This window comes from Sinocyclocheilus anshuiensis, unplaced genomic scaffold (genome assembly GCF_001515605.1).
Source record: "Sinocyclocheilus anshuiensis isolate Anshui unplaced genomic scaffold, SAMN03320099.WGS_v1.1 scaffold1029, whole genome shotgun sequence".
Classification (NCBI taxonomy): domain Eukaryota; kingdom Metazoa; phylum Chordata; class Actinopteri; order Cypriniformes; family Cyprinidae; genus Sinocyclocheilus; species Sinocyclocheilus anshuiensis.
This window is the reverse complement of record NW_015554125.1, coordinates 39,853-60,473: the sequence shown is the minus strand read 5'-3', so window position 1 is coordinate 60,473 and position 20,621 is coordinate 39,853. Positions and strand designations below refer to the sequence as shown.

The following is a 20,621-nucleotide window of genomic DNA, read 5'->3' as shown; positions in this document are numbered from 1 at the left end:
ATTCACATATCATACAAAATTGCGTTGCAGCAAATCCTTTACATTTTCAGGTATTCAGAACAGAGCAACATAAAAATCAGAAAAAGCAGCTATTCAATTATATGACAAAGTTTTACATATAGGCTATGCCATTATAATTTGTGTTTTATTTTTTAGTTGTACGGAATTATAAAATAAAACGCAAATTATAATCGGGCCTGTTTTATTTTTATATTTTAGATATCCATCAATTATGGCGATGAAAAAAATGACTCGCCATCTCCTCATTGGACGTGCCTTTAGAGAGAAATGCACGGATTGCATAATGAAAGAGTTTCTATTTTCGATTTGAATTATTTCGTTTTAATGTAGTAATTTAAAGCTTTCTATATATTTTTTGATCATGTCTGTGAGGCAATTCGCGGAGTTTAGGTTCATCATTGTGACGCGCTCCTGTTCAAGCCCGAGACGGCAGCGTTTGTTTTCTTTATTTTATAAAAGCACAACGTTTTGTTGATATTGTGAGTGCATGCAAATAAAACTAGGCCCTTTACAGTTTAGAATGATGTCTTACTCTTACCTTTATGAGCAAAAATGACGGCGTATTAAGTTGTGTCCACTGTTAGAAAAAAATGCAAGTGATCGCACTGGCGCCTCTATGTGCTGGCGAGCGCGCTTTAGCTTCAACTCTCCGCACAAACGATTGGATATGCATCTAATAGCGCAAATTTATCTAGGTTAAACACTTAAACTAACATTGTGATATGCTTGAACTGTTTTACATCTATAGATTTTATCGTGATGATTTGAGAAGGCTAAATTGATCAAACATATAGGCTATGATCAATTCACTGTCTGCCGCTTACATATTAACGAACAAAAAATGCTCCAAACGTTTTTCTAAACTTACTTTATAAAAAAAAATCTACGAAATTTCCATTACATACAAAACTGAACTATTTTAATAGCTGAAACAGTAGTATAAGCTTTTTTTTGGGAAAAGGGGAAAAAGACGGGCTAGGGCCGATTTGAGACTCGTGCAGGGCTCTAATCCACTTCATCCACACGCTGTTTTGTTCTCATCTGTGAGCATGCTCTTGATATATGTATTTTACCATTTTGTTGAGTTTAAAACATGTGACACTTTAATAAAAAAGGAACCTCAAGATTGATCTAGGAAAATGTGTGAAAATGTATAGGACCCCATTCCTATATTTTTTTTATTATTTGCCTGGGGCCCTCAATTCACTAAATACTCCCTTGCCCGTGACCATTTCGGATCACCAGATCAGCGCTTCGCAGATCGCCGTGGTTGTATGACGGCTCGCCTGCTTCACCGATCTTCTCTCCCGGTCTTCCTCACCGCCATCGCTCGTAGCGGCTCTATGCTCGCGGATAAGGAGGGCGCGTGTGTGAGACATCACACATCGTGGGTCAGTCTGTTTCATCTTAAAGGAACGGTAAAGAGTAATTGACTTCCTGATCGACAACTTTTCTCTCCGGGAATCTTTTCTCTTCGTTGATGCGTGTTAACCGACAGACTGATAAGGACCGCGGGGCGCTTCATTGACATTCGAGCATCGTATCCTTTATCTGAACAGTATAATGATTGACTGTTGATGCATTTTAAATTTGCAATGTTGACTAATTGACTCGGAGTAAGAAAATATTTTACTTCCATCAAGAAAAGAGAGACGAGAATCTTTTCTCTTTGAACTGTATTCATCCTGATAATTAACTGAGTTGGTTTGATTTCAGAGTTCCAGGATCTTACATAAAATATATATGAAAATTTGTGAATCAGTTAAGGTTTTGCTGTTTGAGGCATATTAATTTGTAGTAATTTTTCATGTTTTATGTGTGTTTACTTTGCTTTTGAGACAGGTTTGAGGATGACGATTTCAGCCCTACGAAACAATCTAATTTAACTTTTCCAATGGGAAGGGGCGGTGGGCCTGAAATTTATCACAACAGGAGGATGTCTGAAGTTACATCTCATTGTTATGGGAGAGGGAGAGCGTTAGCTAATGTGGGTCTTGACTATAGTCACGCAGTTGATTCAGCAATCGGTGCTTCTGTAGGCCCAACAGCTAGCTCCACCCCAATCACACGCCCGGATACTGAACGTGTCATTTCTTCCGAGGCATTAGGAAGCATAATTTCAGATTTGGCTCACAAAATAGGGGAGAGTATTTCAGCCAGCCTTAATTTTGCGCACCAGCCCAGCCCAGTACAGCCTAATCCTCCTTGCCAGTCTCAGCACTCCAGTGAGTGTATTGATGCATCTAGTCTGAAGGTGATAGTTCAGCAAGATTCAGCACCTCCACCATTCTTCAGGGGCGATAAGAGTGATTCGTTTACTGTCCATGAATGGGAGGATATGATGTGCAGTTATTTAAGCAGAATGAAATGCAAAACGCAAACTGATGTTTCTGATCTCATCATGAGCAGACTGGCTGGAAAAGCGAGAGATGTTCTCAAGGTGTCCCTACGAAGCCGCCCTGAACTGAATGCCAGTGAACTTCCAAGTGCGTTGTTTGATATACTGAAACGCAACTTCAGTGAGTTGGCTTACTCAAATATGCCTAAGGCTGACTTTTATAATACTGTCCCAAGAGCAGATGAAAGTCCCATGGATTACTGGATACGTCTTAACAAGGCCATAGATGTTGCTGACGAGTGCTTGCGCAGACGTAATAAGAGCATCGAGGATCCCGCTGCAGAAGCTGTCATGATGTTTATTTCGCATTGTCCAGACTTAAGTCTTGCTTTGTCTTTTCAGTTTAAACCAGCTGAGAAGTGGAGCGCTGCTGAGGTCCAGGAGCGGTTGGATAGTCATCAGAGGGATCTAAAGAGAGTTTCATCGAGGACGCAGCACACTATGTCTTTGTCAACTTGCAACCAGTGCACTGTTACAGCATGTCCCAATTCTGTGTCCAGTTCTCCTCAGCAGCCTGCTTCTATGCCAGCCCAGTCTCTGCCTCCTGTAAATCATCTTAAACCTAATGCTGTTCCGTTCTCTCCAGACACCAGTCTTCAACATATGGTTGGCATGATGGATAGAGTCCTGTCATTGTGCACTGCCTCTTTAACTTCACCCAGTCAGGTTCATGCAGACAACACTTCGGACTTCAAGACCAATTTAGGCTCTGCATGTAGGGTCTGTAGATCCAAGGAACACACTACGTACTCACATTGTAGACGTGACAGGCTATGTCGTCACTGTCTCAGTCCTGGCCACTTTAAGAGTGACTGTCCCAAAGCAGCATGCCCTGCGACTCCCTCAGATACTGCTCAGTTAAACTGAATAGCCCATGTGATGAGAGGGGTAACATGGGCAATTTTAATAAAACCTCCCTCACAGAAGCAGCAGATGTGCAAAATGTTTTCGTGAACCGCTGCGAATCATTGCCAGAAGACAAAACTGTGTTATATGTGGGGTCTCAGAGAATTGATGGGGCAAGTGAGTTGTTTTATGCTCCTGTGACAGTTTGTGGCCGTTACACATTAAAGGGGTTACTGGATTCTGGTAGTATGTCCTGCACGCTTAGTGAAGAGGGTGAGTCCAAGCTGCAAGCTGATGGTATTCTTCCACATCCTCAAGTGATTCCAAGTAATGTGGTTCTGGTTGGCTGTGGTGGCCTTACAATTCAGCCAAAGTGTACATACGACTTGGAGATTGAAGTTTATGGATTTAAGTTTGTTGTTCCAACTCTTGTAGTGCCTGGACAAAGAGACGAGTTCATAATTGGAAGCAACATGATCAAATGCATTCTACAGAAGATGAAATCTCATGAGAAGTACTGGGAACTTTCCTGCAGTAACGGTAATCCTGAGTGTGAGCAATTCCTCGAGCTGCTGAGCTGCACCTCCCGATGGTCTGGCCCTCAGCAGCCTGATAAACTTGGTACTGTGAAACTCTGTCAGGCAGTCACTCTACTTCCCAGACATGAGTATCTTGTTTGGGGGAAATTGCCGCAAAGGATTTTGTGCACAGGATCCATCTTTATGATGAACGCCCATTCCGTCTTCCCTATCGCCACATCCCTCCTGCCCACTACCAGAACTGAGAGAAGTGTTGTCAGAAATGGAGGAGAAAGGCATAATCAGCAAGTCTGTCAGTGAGTACGCATAGCCTTTAGTGATGGTCTGGAAAAAAGATGGTAATCTGAGGGTTTGTACCGATTTCCGCTGGCTCAATGCTAAAACCTTCAAAGACGCCCACCCTTTACCACATCAAGCTGACTGTCTTGCAGCCTTAGGAGGTAATGCCTTTTTCAGCACCATGGACTTAACTTCAGGATTTTACAACATCCCACTCCATGTGTCTGACCGACGATACACTGCCTTCACAACGCCAATGGGGTTATACGAATATAATCGTCTCCCTCAGGGCCTTTGCAATAGCCCCTGCGTGTTTCATGCGCATGATGCTCAGTATTTTCGGTGACCTTAACTTTTCCAGTCTTCTCTGTTACCTTGATGACTTGTTGGTCTTCGCTCCATCTGAACAGAAGGCACTGAGGCGCTTGGAGATCGTGTTTTCTCGATTGAGATCCAGCAACCTAAAGCTAGCTCGTAAAAAGTGTCACTTTCTGAGGAAGTCTGTAAAGTTTCTAGGTCATATGATAGATGGTACTGGTGTTTCAGTTGATGAAGAGAAAGTGAAAGTCATCTCTGCTTTTCGAAAGGAGGATCTAATGAAGGAAGATGGAACCACGCCTTCACAAAAAAAAATCATATAGTTTCTCGGTATGGTCCTGTACTATCAAGCCTTTATTCCAAGTTGTTCTCGTATAGCCAGACCCTTATTCAATCTGACGGCTGGTCTGAAACGTTCAATGAAAGGTGCTGGTGGTCGTAGGAGAGCAGGCACTTTTCGGGAGTTGACATCTCAGGACTGGACCCCGGACTGTGACGTGGCCTTTGAAGAACTGAAAAGGGCCCTTGTCGATAGTGTGGTGCTGGCTCATCCAGATTCCTGCTCTGTACTGACGCTTCTTTAGACGGCTTAGGTGCTGTACTCTCTCAGATACCTGCTGGTGAAGACAAGGCGAGACCAATAGCGTTTGCTAGCAAGGCTTTGAACCGCAGCCAAACAAAATATCCTGCACACAGATTTGAATTATTGGCTCTTAAGTGGGCAGTGTGTGACAAGTTCAGTCACTGGCTTAAAGGCCATGAGTTTACAGTGTGGACGGATAATAATCCGCTTACATACATTATGAACAAGCCGAAATTGAATGCATGTGAGCAGCGCTGGGTCTCGAAACTTGCTCCATATTCTTTTGAGATCAAATATGTTCCTGGGAAACGCAACGTGGTGGCAGAGGTGCTCAGTAGGGATCCATTTGTCAGGCCAGTAAGTCAGCGGCTTCTGTCAGAGCCTTATTCTGAACTGTTGAGGCAAGTACACAGTGTTGAGGATGGAAGCGTGCAAGAAGTGTTCCGACTTACCTCCCAAATGCAAACATTAAGATCAGGTCCACTTGACGTCGGGCTGAATACATCATTGTTCGCCGACGACGTGTCTTCAGTTCTGTCCTCCTGTGACTAATGGGAAATAGGAACTGAATGTAGAGCAGCATCATTCACAGAACATCTTAACTCTTTGATCAGCGGTGACAAAGAAGTGTTTCATTCCCTTTCCCTGACCGACTTACGAGAACATCAGCACAAAGACCCTGTCATTGCCAGAGTGTGTTATTATGTTGACAGAAAGTGCAGACCATCAAGACGTGAACGTGCCAATGAAAACCTGTATGTGTTGCGGATTCTGAAGCAGTGGGACAAACTTTCAGTGCTCAATGGAATCCTGTAAAGAGCTATTAAAGACCCGCTCACCAAGCACAAGGGATTTCAATTCATTATGCCTGAAACCTTGAAATGTCAAGCACTTTCTGGCATTCACGACCTGGCTGGTCATCAAGGGCAGCCAAGCACTTTATCTTTGGCCCGTCAGAGGTTTTTCTTGCTTGATATGGAGTGTGATGTGCGTGATTATGTGAAGAAGTGTACGAGGTGTGTCTTCAGCAAAACTTCAGAGCCTGCAGCAAGAGCTGCCTTGGAGAGTATTAAAACCACAGCCCGACTGGAGCTCGTTTGCATCGACTTCTGGTCTGCTGAGGATCGGCACAATAAATCTGTGGATGTTTTAGTAATCACGGATCACTTCACAAAGCTGGCACATGCATTTCCGTGTAAAGACCAAACAGCAAAAACGGTGGCCAAGAAACTGTGGGACGGCTTCTTCTGTGTCTATGGATTTCCCCAACGCATCCATTATGATCAGAGGGCTTCTTTTGAGAGTGAACTAATAGCTGAGCTTCTCGAACTGGCTGGCATTGACAAGTCTAGAACCACTCCCTACCACCCGATGGGGAATGGTGGTACCGAAAGATTCAACAGGACATTAGGTAACATGCTGAGGTCCCTTCCACCTAGACCTAAGCAGAAGTGGTTGGTATAGACCATGACGTTTGTGTACAACTCTACAGCGCATGAAACAACAGGTTTTGCCCCTTTTTACTTAATGTTTGGCAGAGTACCACACCTTATGTTCCAGAGTGTTCTGCGGGACAAGTCCGTTTGTGACTACAACCAGTACGTTAAATCGCTCATCAGTGACCTCCAGTCTGCTATGTCAGTGGCGCAGAAGAATTCTGTTCAAGAACAAAAACACCAGTCCAACCAGTACAATAAAAAGAGTTAAAGGCCTTCCTCTAGCCATTGGTGACCAGGTGCTTGTGGCTAACAAGGGTTGTAGAGGGAAACGGAAACTTGCTGACAGATGGGAGCCTGTTGTATACACTGTCGTTGCCTCAAAGTCTTCCATACACGTCTATAGGATCTGTGACAGAGCTGGTAATGAGCGAACAGTACATCGCAATCTTCTTTTGCAAGTGAACTTCCTCCCTTTGCCTGATACAGACTCTGATAGTTCTGGTCAAGAGGATGCTGAAACATCTACCTCCAGCGTCCCTTCGCAGTCTGATCCAACACGCTCTGGTGGTCTAACTGCCCAGACCCACAGTCATGCTTGCTCCTACGTTGTCGAGATTGAGCCTGCAGGTGATGAGCGGAATGAGGCTGAGGAACTCTCGCAAGCAGACTCTATGTCCAACATCTCCAATGTAGCTACATGCGATGATGACCGCACTGCTTCATGGGTGCATTCTCAGTTGCCCTGCCAACAGGAGCCAAATTCACATCTTGCTGTGCCAGTGGCTGATGACAATACTGTGGCTGGTGCTGACCCTTCTACCCAAAATCCTGTCTACGACAGTGTATCTGTTATGCAAGGTCCTGTAGCTGGTTTAAATACAGCTGATCGTCACTCTACGAGGTTTGGGAGAGTTATCAGACCAGTACACAGACTTAATTCACATCTTGCTGTGCCAGTGGCTGATGACAATACTGTGGCTGGTGCTGGTGCTGACCCTTCTACCCAAAATCCTGTCTATGACAGTGTACCTGTTATGCAAGGTCCTGTAGCTGGTTTAAATACAGCTGATCGTTACTCTACGAGGTTTGGGTGAGTTATCAGACCAGTTCGCAGACTTATTGAATCTATGGTTCAACTTGAAACCCTGTTAGGTTTGGATTCTTGGTCAAAAGTAATTAATGTTTAAATTTAAACTTTGACTCTAAGTACATGCAGCTTTCGGAACTTGCTTTGTTTGTTTTTTTTCTTTTCCCAAGTGAAACTTGCCTTAATTGAGTGTGTGGTCTAAGTGTACGAGGTGTAATGGGCACCTTGATGAAGTCTATAGAATGAGATGAAATTTGGCCAATTTCAAAACATTTTTATACTTTCATTGGGTAGCTCTTGATTGCTGACTGTCTTCACTGATTGTTTAGAGTGTGGACCATGTAATTCTTATGACCAGTGTATGGAGTTTTCCTATGTTCTCAGAATTTTGTGTAATTATAGGGAGGTGAGTGTAACAGGTATGGAAAGTAATGTTAATTTCATATGTAGAATTACACAAAAATGTTCACGATGTATACCTGATATGCCTGTCTGTGTGTGAACCTTCCCCTTTAAATTTCTGACAGCAGCGTTAGTCTTAATTTCCTGTCTTTGCACCTCCTCTTCCCTTTCTGAACTGTTTCTGCATGGGAGAGGTGGGTTTCTAATGAGCTCTGATTAATCTAATTTCATCTTTGCTTTAAAAAGCACTTTTATACTCTGTTTAAATCATATTTGTGACATTATTTTATATGTATATTTGATTATTTCTGTATTTTCACTAAGTTTGATCAGTTTTCTGTCGATCGATGCACTTGAAGCACATGCTAATTGCGTTGCACTTTACATTTATTTAACAGAAAAGACAAGAAGGGCAAAAACACACTGTAAAGACTGAATGAAGAGTCGAACCATCAACTGATGTCTGTCTGGTTACTACTCTGAGAAAAAACACAACGCAGATTACACCGGTCACACACAGAACAACATACACTTTTTGCGTTCAGTGGATACTCTCCAAAATTCTGCTAGGGAGGAGACGAATTGTTGAATAAAGTGTTTTTTTTTTTTGCAATGTGCTTGAGAAGGCTAAATGTCTGCAAATTAGCTTGTCACCGAAAAATGTATCATGTTTTAAAGATGTTTAGATATTTGAAGCAAGACGTAAATACTGATTAAAAAGTTTTTTTTTTTTTTTTTTTGCGCACAAAAAGTATTCTCGTAGCTTCGTAATATTACGATTGAACCCCTGATATCACATGGATTATTTTACCGATCTCCTTGCTACGTTTTTGGACGTTGATTGTGGTAGTACCCTTGCTGTCTATGGGAGGGTCAGAGAGCAGTCAGATTCCATCAATAATATCTTAATTTGTGTTCCGAAGATACAGAGGTCTTACGGGTTTGGAACGACATGAGGGTGAGTAATTAATGACAGAATTTTCATTTTTGGGTGAACTATCCCTTATTGAATTAAATAAAAAAACGAATTAAAAGGGGAAAAAAGTAATGATCCATGAAAAGAATCCGAATAACAAAACAAAAACAGTTAAACAGTTTTGTTAAAGTGCATACTGCAGGTTAGAGATCCATGCAATGTATAGAAAATAATGTAGGAACTAGATTTTGTTTAAAATATACATTTAAATATGCTACTTGAGACTTCTGGAGTCGTTTTTGTGAGAAAATGTTACTTCCGCATCTGAAAAACGCCAAAACTGGATGTGATGTAATGAGAGAGAGTGCGGTCAATTTAAAGGTCCACTGAAGTGCCTTGAAACCAGTCTATGCTTGAAACACTATACGGGGAGGCTGCAGACCTGGAGCAGGCAGATCTACGGCTCAGGCAGGTCCACGCCCCTGTTGTTCCTAATGCGATGTCTCGTGAAAGCTCGAAAGGAAACTGCCTGCTCCAGGTCTGCAGCCTCCCCCTATTCTTGAAACACGCAGCGTTATGTGGTGATGTAATTTCAACTGAAACAGGAAGATGGGGCTGGACATATCGAGCAGTCCCGTTCCCTTTTAAATAGCCAATAGCATTTCATTTATATCACAGCTTGGGCCAGAGCCTTTGAGCTCGGTAAAGCAGCTTATGACAGCCACAGTCTAATAGATTAGCCCTTTAGATTCAATATGAAACTGTTACTAATGCAAAACAGTGATTATAATGATGCTGAGGATGTGTAGTTTGAAAATTGTGTCATTTATTTTGGTGCAGGGCACCGGTGTCATCTCTTCTACTCATTAGTGCCATTTGTCTAACCGTTTCTCCTCCTAATCTCATCCAAATTGCTATAAAATATAGCATTCTGTTTAGAATTCAAATGGGTACGATACATTTTGTGGTATGTGCGACTTGTACATACTGTACGATCCGCTCCGTGCTCTCGTGTCTCTGGACTGGAGCAGACTGTGCGCGCGCTGCGGTGGTTCACGTATACAACACAACGTGAAACCAGACTTCTTTCGACCCAATGGAATGCATATTTACACAGAATCGTTCCTTATTCCCCATAAAGTGCACTACCTGCCATTCAGCATACAGAAAATACTAATTCTGTGAACAAGTGACCTATTTCAGCCACAGTTTCAATGTCTATTTATAGTGTAGGGGGGCGGGACATGTCAGATTCCAGAAGAGCATTTGATTGGACAGAAAGTTTGATGAGAAGCTGAAGTGCAGGGTGACGTCATCAAAACCGTTGATTCATATTGCCGGAAGTGGGAGACTGTGCAAGTTTTGAATGCTTATATCTTCTAAATACAAATTTTGTTATAGTTTTGGAGCACACTAGCATATAGATAACTATAAGGCTAACATATTCATACTAAAAGCCAAAAAATTTACATTTTAATTTCATGAGGACTTTAAACAATAGGAAAACAATGGATCGCAATGACAGTTCGGACGCTGAGGAAATTTTAAATGTTTATTCATACTCGTATAACGGACCACAGCCATACAATTATGAGCCTGCTATGCGGTCAAGAGAGCAGGGACAGGTCAGGATTGTTCTAATAATAATTAAAGTTTATCCGTGCCATATTGATCCTGGTGACCTCGAACTCGACTACGAATAACTCTCCGCGCAAAGAGAGAGAATCGCTATTCATTCCTTTCACTTTGCAATAATAATAATAATAATAAAGTCAACACAGAGAGAGAACATACAAACTACACACAGATGTTTTTATTCACAATAAGCTACAGAATACTTATAGCGAATTGCGGTTTGGTTCCTATTTTAGAACGAATGTAAAAAGTCATTGTAGCCTAGTTACAGTGATATATATATATTATGTGGGGCTGGGTTTTTCACATGACACATAAACGATGACATATTTCAAAGAGTCAATTCTGCTGTTTTTCACATGCACCGTGATCTCTGGCATTTCATTATGTAGTATAATAAACATATCCTATCGCACAGTATTCAAATCCGGTGTTGCACCGAATTCTGTGACCCACCGAATTATGTGACCATAGGCGCTACATTGAGCTAATCCGACCTACTCCTAAACCCAATCCTAATCCTAAACCTACTCTCACTACAGCGCCTACTAGGGTCACCTAATTCGGTGGTCACGGAACAAATTAGCTTTTTTCGAGATTAATGCAGATATTTGTGTGTGTGTGCATTCTGCAGTTCTAAAATATTGATTTAATGTTATACACAGTAATTGTTATGCTTACATTTAGGCAGAACCTTAATTTTTTGGTGACATTTTTTAATTATTGTGAAGTGAAATAATGAAATTACTGTGTATAACATTAAATAAGAATAAATCATTAAACATACATATATAATAAAACCTAAAATACATTTTTGCTGTAACTAGGCTACAATTACTTTTTAAAGTCACTCTAAAATAGGAACCAAAGCGCAATCCACTATTAGTCCTATAGATTCAGTTTTCTACGTATTGTGTAGCTTATTGTGAATAAAAAATATCTGTGTGGAGTTTGTATGTTCTCTCTGTATTGACTTATTATTATTATTATTATTATTGTGAAGTGAAAGGAACGAATAACGATTCTCTCTCCTTGCGCAGACACAAAGACCTTAGTAAAGTTATTCATAGTTGAGTTCGGCCCTGTCCAAAATCGCACCCTAAACCCTCACGGTCCTCTTCTGAGTCCACACTTTTGTGACATAATGCTGCTTTGACTGTCGGGTATAAGTCTGCTGTGGAGCTCAGCCCAGTGCAGGCTCGGCAGAAGTGCGCATCAAGGGCACATAGCAGCCGCAAAGGGGGCGCTTGCGAGCACCCTTCTGAAAGCTAAAATGATGAATAGGACACCCTACGGTCTCGTGGACTTAACGGACACGTGCATGCTGTGGCCATTGTAAGTCCGCAAGTGCACATGAATGTACCATGTGGGACAGGGCCTTCGTGGTCACCAGGATCAATGGCACAGATAAACTTAAATTATTATTAGAATAATCCTGGCCTGTCTCTGCACTCTTGGCCGCATAGCAGGCTCATAACTGTATGGCTGTGGTCCGTTAAACGACTCCAGAAGCCTCAAGTAGCATATTTATAAGTGTATTTTAAACAAAATCTAGTTCCTACATTATTTTTCTATACATTGGCTCACTGGGTCTCTAACCTGCAATATGCACTTTAAAATATTATATTTTCTTCTAAGAAATAATGTTATAACAAAACGTTCTTTAAAAAAATTTAATTATTTTAATCACCTTGACTTATTTGCATGCTTTATTTTTGAATAAACTAAGGAATAGTTCACTCAAAAAAAGTTTGCTGAAAATTTACAAACCCTCTGGCCATAAGACGTAGATTAGTTTATTTCTTCATCGGAACAGAGAAAGGAGAAATTTTGGCTACGTTATAATGGATTATGAACATATGTTTTGGCCAGATGTGACCGTTTAAAGTTAAAACGCCTTAATGGTGGATTTGTTTCTTACAGACACACGCAGCTTTTCACTTAACAAGACACTAATTGATGGACTGGAGTCATGTGGATTGCTCAGGGCCGGTTCCAGACATTTGGAAGCCCTAGACAAAATTAATGTTGGAGGCCCCCCACCCCCAAGAAAAAGCACTTGAAACAAATATGATTCCTAACCTTTTTATTTATACAACATTTCATTTTAAATTTTGTATATTTTTATTTATACAGTACCGGTCAAAAGTTTGGACACATTAGCTACTATTTTTTAATATTTTTGAAATAAGTCTCTTATGCTCATCAAGCCTGCATTTATTTGATTAAAAATACAGAAAAAAACAGTAATATCATTGTCAGTCATGGACTTCTTTTGTGTTTTCATTTAGTTTCTGTCGTCCTTTGATTAGTTCATTCAGTTCACCTGTGTTTGATTAGTTATCATCCTCACCTGTCTGTCCCTCGTTATCTCACCCTACTTAAGTTCCCCTTTCAGTTCAGTTAGCTACTGGTTATTAGTTGTGTATGCTGCTTGTGTTACCCTGTCTTTATTTTTCGTTTTTTAAAGTCTTCTTTTTTGTTATGGATCACCCCAACTTCCTACTTTTCCCTTTGAGGACCACACCGGACTATTCCTGGACATTTCCCACAGAACCAGCTACCCAAACGGCGCGCTCTGCTCGTTCTACATCGCGAGCCTCAACACTGCGTGCAGAGTGCAGTTGTCTGGGGAAGGTCCTCGAGGGAGCTTCGCCGCATTTGTGGAGTGGGTGCTGGTGAGCAACGGATCCTCGTTCACCGTTGGTCAACCGTCACCCCGCTGCGCAGAGTGTTTACTAGAGCCCACCACACACGGAGAGCCAAAGCCCACCATGACCAATGAGCCATCACCAGAGAGGGCGACTGAGCTGAGGATCGCCCCGGAGCCTCATGGATCATCTGACCAGGTGCGAGAGCCGGCAACAACGCATGCGACGGTGGATGTAACAGTGGAGAGTGAGGGCACGGAGAAAGCACCGCCCACTGTACCACCGCTGAGGGTGAGCTGAGGAAGGACTCAGGGTATTTAATTGACTGTTATTCAGAACTAACCAGTCTTCCGTTATCATCTGAAATCTCTGTCTGTCCTGTTATGGCCAAGGAGGCCGTTTTTGAACTGTCTGTCTGCCCCATCACGACCATGGAGGTCATGCCCGAACTGTTTGTCTGCCCTGAACTGTCTATCAGCCCTGAACAGTCTGTCTGCCCCATCACGACCATGGAGGTCGTGCCTGAACTGTCTATCTGCCCTGAACTGTCTATCTGCCCTGAACATTCTGTCTGCCCCTTCACGACTACGGATGTCGTGCCCAAACTGTCTGTCTGTCCTGTCCCGACCATGGAGGTCGTTCCCCTATCTCTGGCGCTCCCAGTGCTGGGAGTGGCAATCTAGTGTGTGTGGGCAGCACACACCATCCCTGAACCCCCAGACTGCTCAAAACTCCCAGCCAGCCTCCCTCTCCCACCACCTCTTCATCAGTCCTCACTCCTATCTCCACCTCCATTAGCGTTGAGTCTGGAGGATCCCTCGACTCCGCCTTCAGCCTCCGAGGCCCAGACTCAACCTCGGTCCTGCGACCCAGTGGCTCCACCATGGCTCCTAGCTCCCTCGTCTCCACCATGGCCCGTCAGTCCACCAGCTCCGCCGGGCTCCCTCGTCCCTCTGGCTCTGCCTTGGTCAGTCATCGACCCGTCATCGCCTCAGGACTCCACTCCTCCGGCTGCACCTCGTCGATCCATCCCACCGGCTCCGTTGGGCTCCTCCCTCCCTCCAGCACCACCTTGGACCTCTGTCTCTCCGGCTCCTTCCGGACCCCCTGCCTATGCCTCGGTCACCTCAGCCATCTGCTCCGCCTTGGCCCTCCGGATCCTCCCCATCGCTCTGGCTCGTCGGTTCTCCGTCTCACCCCTGGGCTCCTCTCCCACCTGCTCCGCCACTGTCGGTCGGCCCCCTGGAGTCATCAGCCATTCCTCCACCATGGCTCCTCCTTCCATCTGATCCGCCCTGGCTCCTCCTGTCTCCTTCCTCCATCTAATCTGCCATGGTCGTCGCCACTGTGGTCATCCACTTGCCTGCCTTGGATTACCTTCATCTTTGTGCGCCTTCCTTCAACAAGAGTGTGACAATCGTGAAATATTCTTAAAATTAAAAAATGGTTTTCTTTTTACTACACTTTAAAATATAATCTACTTCTGTGATGCAAAGCTGAATTTTCATCAGGCATTACTCCAGTCTTCAGTGTCGCATGATCTCTCACCCCTGGGCTCCTCTCCCACCTGCTCCGCCACTGTCGGTCGGCCCCCTGGAGTCATCAGCCATTCCTCCACCATGGCTCCTCCTTCCATCTGATCCGCCCTGGCTCCTCCTGTCTCCTTCCTCCATCTAATCTGCCATGGTCGTCGCCACTGTGGTCATCCACTTGCCTGCCTTGGATTACCTTCATCTTTGTGCGCCTTCCTTCAACAAGAGTGTGACAATCGTGAAATATTCTTAAAATTAAAAAATGGTTTTCTTTTTACTACACTTTAAAATATAATCTACTTCTGTGATGCAAAGCTGAATTTTCATCAGGCATTACTCCAGTCTTCAGTGTCGCATGATCATTCAGAAATCATTCTAATATACTGATTTATTATCAATGTTAGAAACAGTTGTGCTGCTTAATATTTATTTTATAATATTTTTCAAGATTTTTTGATTAAAAAGCTGTTTAAAAATAGAAATCCTCTTTAAACAAGTCTTTACTCTCACTTTTTATGAATTTAACACATCCATGCTGAATACAATATTACTGTTTTTTTTCTGTATTTTTGATCAAATAAATGCAGGCTTGATGAGCTTTTACTTTTTTCTAGCTATTTTGCTAGTCAGCTCAAGACGTGTCGTGTCTGGGCGCGTCAATGGCGCTCGTGCACTTCTAAACTCGTAATAAACCGGTGAATGATCGGTCCAGAAATGACGCTGATCGACAGAACAAGTTTATGTTTAGAATACATTGCAATCACTCCAAAACAGATGACGACAACAACGCACACAACTGCATTAGGAGCTATACTTCTTTGCGTGCCTATTTAGCCTTTTGCTTCACAGCACCGGAAGGATGTGTTCCTTACTGCAAACATTCAAAAGGTGGGACCCACTTTGAAATGGCAACATTAACTGGTTTAATTGCAGGTCAGTGACAATTCAACTACATCCAATGAACAATGAATCTAGTATTTTGCTGCCTTTTTTGATTGGTGAGCTGAAGTATAGGGAATGTTACAGTTATGGAGGCCCCGCCTTAAAGCCCGAGGCCCGGTATTGTGCCCAATTCTTACCCCCCCCACCATATTATTACCCGCTAAGAATTGGTAGGTTTAGGAGTAGGTGTGGGAGAGGGGTTAGGATTAAGGTTGGGGTTAGGATTAGGCAATCAGGTAGCGACTTGGACGACAGGGATAATCATTTGGCAGGAGGTCGAAATTTGGCACAACACCGGCCTTGGGACTACTTGTGGAGTATTGTGATGTTTTTATCAGATGTTTGGACATTCACTGCAGAGAATCCATTGCTGAGCAAGTGATGTATTGCTACACTTCTCCAAATCTGTTCCAATGAAGTAAGAAACTCATGTACATATTGGGTGGCCTGAGGCTAAGTAACTTTTTAGCAAATTTACATTTTTGGGTGAACTATTCCTTTAAGACTATATAGTCATGCCCTCAGCCTTATAATGAAAATAGCCAGAATGTTTTGTTATCAAACATTTGCATTAGATACTCACCCAAAAATGAAAATACAATGGCAATAGCAACATTTCTAATATATTGCTGAAAAGTGTTATTACTTTTAGCCACAACCTCCACTGTTAAATTCCTGTTTGGTGGGGCACAGTTAGCATCAGTCAACTCCAGCACAGCCTGCACAGCTGCGTTATCTGCATTCACACACACCATCCTCTGCCCATTGTACAAGACTTTTTCAGGAGCCTGAATGTAACTTTTGAGAAATGAGGCCAGCTCTCTCAACTCACACGTACAGCTCCAACGGTTCAAATCAAGGTTCAGCACTGAGAGCCAAGACAGATAGGAGAACGCATCCGGACCACTGCGTAGATGATTGCGGGACAGATCAAGCCTGCAGAGATGAGGAAGCCCTCTGAAGCTATCACGTCCTAAGTACACAATGAGGTTGTTGGACAAGTCCAATGTTTCCAGGTTCCTCAGGTCAGCATGGGCAAAGGTGGTGGAGTTCAAGCCGGTGAGGAGGTTCCCCTCTAGTTGAAGCGTTTTTAAAGAGCTTTGGAACCAGGAGCTGTCAATGTCATTCAGATTGTTGTTACCAAGCTGGAGAGTCTCCAGTCTGTGGAGCCAGGAGAACGTAGAGCTGTCCAGGGATTGGCTGGAGATGCGGTTGTGGTCCAGAGATAGTGTCGTTAGAAAAGAGAGGTTCTGAAAGGCATTTTCCATGATGCTGGAAATGGCGTTGTTGCTGAGTGCCAGAACACTCATGTTGGATAATTCAGAGAGGACCATGTTGTCCACAGAATCAATGAGTCCATCAGTAAGCATCAAAACTTTAGTAGAGCCTGGAGCATCTAAACATGATGAATAAAAAGTTAAATTATCCAAACTCCATACTTAAGGAAATTCTGATAATTCATGATTTAAATCAAAAAGCTTTATAACAGTATAGACTTAAATAAAATGCACAGAAATATCAATTGTCACTCTACATCTCCTAATAATAAAGTAAGATGCTTTAAAGGGGTCATGAACTAAGAAACCAAAATTCCCTTGATCTTTTGACATGTAAAAGGTCATTGTACTATAAAATCATCCTGTAAGTTTCAGAACTCAAAACTTTCTTGTTAGTCTAAAAACAGCTTATATTGAAGCCAGTCTGCCAAAACGACAGCTTGTGGAATATGCCACTCTATGATGTAGCCTAATAGTGTGGCTAAACCCCGCCTTCACAGAAGATGATCAACGTTTAATCTGCCTGTTTAGCTCCGCCCACCGATTCATGCATGTAGTGTAAATAACAAGAGAGGCAAATGCAGGTATACAGAGAAACCAAACTATAAAGATGGCTCTGAACCATACCTGTCAACACTCCCATTTTCCCGGGAGTCTCCCATATTTCACACCCATCTCCCGCCCCACTCCCGTTTTGTTATTTCTCCCGGGAAACTCCCGTAATTTGTATGGCACTACCTCGTTATATGAATAATCACATCAATATATTATTCCAAGGTTGTCCAGTTGCCAGATCTTGTGTGAAACGCATCCTACTCACACAATAGACAGATCATACAATTTTGAACCAATTTGTGACCTCAACCTGGCAACCTACAACTCAGTTGCACTGTTGATATCTGCGCAGGTAGACAGGGGAAGTTGAATCAAGCATCACTGGTAGAAATGCCATTAGAAAGCTCAGGTGGTGCTATGGCGAAAAAAAAACAAAATATAGCTGCAAATCTAACAACAGCTGGACATGGTGAGAAAAATGATGTAATGCAGCACAATAAATCACAACGCCCCAAACGTTGGTTCCCAGAACGTTATTTTTATGGTTTGTTTTTGGTTAGCCAGGAAAGTTTTCTAAACAGAAATAGAACGTTAGTTTTTGGTTTGTAGAACATCATTCTAACGTTCCCCTAACATTAGTATAACATTACCAGAACGTTGGTTTTTGGCTCACAGAACTTTATTTTGTTAAGGTTTGTTTTTGGTTAGCCAGGAAAGTTTTCTTAATGGAAATAGAATGTTAGTCTTTGGTTTGTAAGAACATTATTTTAACGTTCCTCTAACATTAGAATAACATTACCAGAACGTTAGTTTTTGGCTCCCAGAACGTTATTTTGTTAAGGTTTGTTTTTGGTTAGCCAGGAAAGTTTTCTTAATGGAAATAGAATGTTAGTTTTTGGTTTGTATAACGTTATTATAATTCGTGAAAAGCAGGACAGGGAATGACCAGAGAGATTAGGCACATTTGTGACCCAGTATAGTATAAGCGGCATGGAAATGATCTAGATGCCTAATCAGTATTATAAAAACCATATCTTGTTTTTATCTATTGTTTAATTAACAAAAATAATCTGACCCCATCAACCATCATATGCAAGATTAAATAAGATTACATTTGTCCATTAATATGTAAGATTACGGGTTAATCAGATTTAAAAAAAATTCAGCTCCAAATAAAAATGACTTCAACACAATTTATGGTTTATAAAATGTCATTTATTCACAGATATTTAAAAAGTGAATAAACAATTACTTGACTTAAAGTAGGATATCAGTACATTAATTTCTTACCACTGAAATACAGTTTGTGCAGCCAGTCATTCTTCATGTTCTCTTCATTTAGGCATGTCAAATCCCCCCGAAATAATATTTACTCTTATAACTATATTAATTTTAAGTAATCATTCAATAAAGCGATCGATAAACGAACGAGTCAGTCAGCCAGTAAATTGAAATAACTGATCAATTTTTAAATTCCATGAGCGTGCGGCTCTCTGTGGAAGACTTGTTAAAGCACGTGCCGGAGCAGCACATGCAGATCAGAGGCGCGCAGTAAATGAAGATGAAACAAACCCACGAATTTATGATTTCTGTTATCACTCTGTAATTGTAGGGACTTCATTACCCATTAGGGCTAGAGCACGGGGGAGTGATGACATAGGGGGAGGCGGAAATAAAGGGGAGTTCGCCATGTGAGTTAGAGAGATGAATGTGTGCTGCGTGTTTATTGAGAGTTAATATAGAGTACATTATACATGGTGTCAGAAGTGAACCTTAAGAATAGGTTACAGAGAACCAATGCAGAAAACAGGCCGAAAGATGGCTGTTGCAGCAGTGCAGATATCTCATCCAGAGCCGTTCGACTTCTCTGAGTCAGCGGATTATCCAAGATGGATCAGACTGTTCGAGCGCTTTCGTCTAGAATCTGGATTGATTACAAAGCCCAAGGAATACCAGATAAACTCCTTGTTATATGCCATGGGAGACTAAGCAGACGATATCTTCGCGCTATTTCTGTTGGGTGAGTCAGACAGAAAGAAATATGACTGTGTCATTGAAGCGTTCAGACAGCACTTTATCGGCAAACACAACGTCATATTTGAACGGGCTCAGTTTAATTGGCGATGCCAAAATGATGGTGCAAATGTAGAGACTTTCATAACAGCAGTACACAACCTGGCGGAACACTGCAATTTCGGGGCATTGAAGGAAGAATTAATCTGAGACAGGATAGTTGTAGGTATCAGAGACAGGAGACTGTCAGAATGCTTATAACTGGATCCAGAGCTAACATTAGTCAAAGCTATCCAAACAGTGCACCAGAATGATGCAGTCAAGAAACAACAAGCAGTGTTACATGGATCATAATTAAAAGAAACTCACAGCTTGAACGGGAATGCGATAAGTGATAAAGCCTCAAGTGACAAAACAGCCCAGCATAGGAAACAAAACAAGCCAGACAGATACCAGGCCAATAAAATGAAATAATAATAATAAATAATAATAATGAGTTTTATTCATATAGTGCTTTTCCAGAGCTCAAGGACACTTTACAATAAACATCAGAAATGTGAGGATAACATCAAACAATAATACAGAAAGCAAAGAGAACATCAGACATCCAGAGAGTAATATATTGTAGTGAATCAGCTCAAGGGGGAAATATGAATAATTAATCATAACTAGTTATAATTAATTATAAATATTTAGATCCGCTGTAAGTATTTACTTGACCTCTCAGGGTCAACTGTCTGTCAATTCTAAGAACGTTAATTTCCTGGTTAAGGGAAATAACTTTCTTACTGTACAATTCTACACAGAGCCTGTAGCATAAATCTGCACGATTAAGGGACTCCAGTTATGAGCAAACAATGAACAATGTCAAGTGTGATACAAGTAAGACTTTATTAACTACATAAACACTTAAACTAGTCTAACATACTACATAAAAACTTAAACTAGTCTAACATACACGCACACACACACACGCATACAGTTGGTATAGGAAAAGGAGTTAAAGTTTAGGCAGTAAAAAGAAGAGAAATAAAAATATGAAGCTATGGTACCATTTGATATTCAGCAGATCTACAGCCTGAAGGAAACATCAGATTCTTAGTTCAAACACACCTTTGTAAAAAGGTGCAAATGATACCTAATGTATCAATTAATAAGACTAAGTTTGAATACTTGCACGTCTCGTCT

General features: G+C 41.9%; 1 protein-coding gene and 1 long non-coding RNA gene across 2 annotated transcripts in view; both read right to left on the bottom strand.

Annotated features, from left to right (window-relative positions):
* LOC107670142 (leucine-rich repeat-containing protein 53-like) overlaps positions 1–20,621 on the bottom strand; it is a 58,075-nt gene that overhangs the window by 5,371 nt on the left and 32,083 nt on the right. Inside the window, 1 exon segment of the mRNA XM_016462658.1 lies at positions 16,172–16,984. Within this exon segment, the coding sequence (XP_016318144.1) occupies positions 16,172–16,984 (813 nt within the window).
* LOC107670146 (uncharacterized) overlaps positions 20,319–20,621 on the bottom strand; it is a 13,468-nt gene continuing 13,165 nt past the window's right edge. The window contains exon 4 of the long non-coding RNA XR_001632066.1: positions 20,319–20,330. This is a non-coding gene — a long non-coding RNA (uncharacterized LOC107670146). The remainder of the gene's footprint in view (positions 20,331–20,621) is intronic.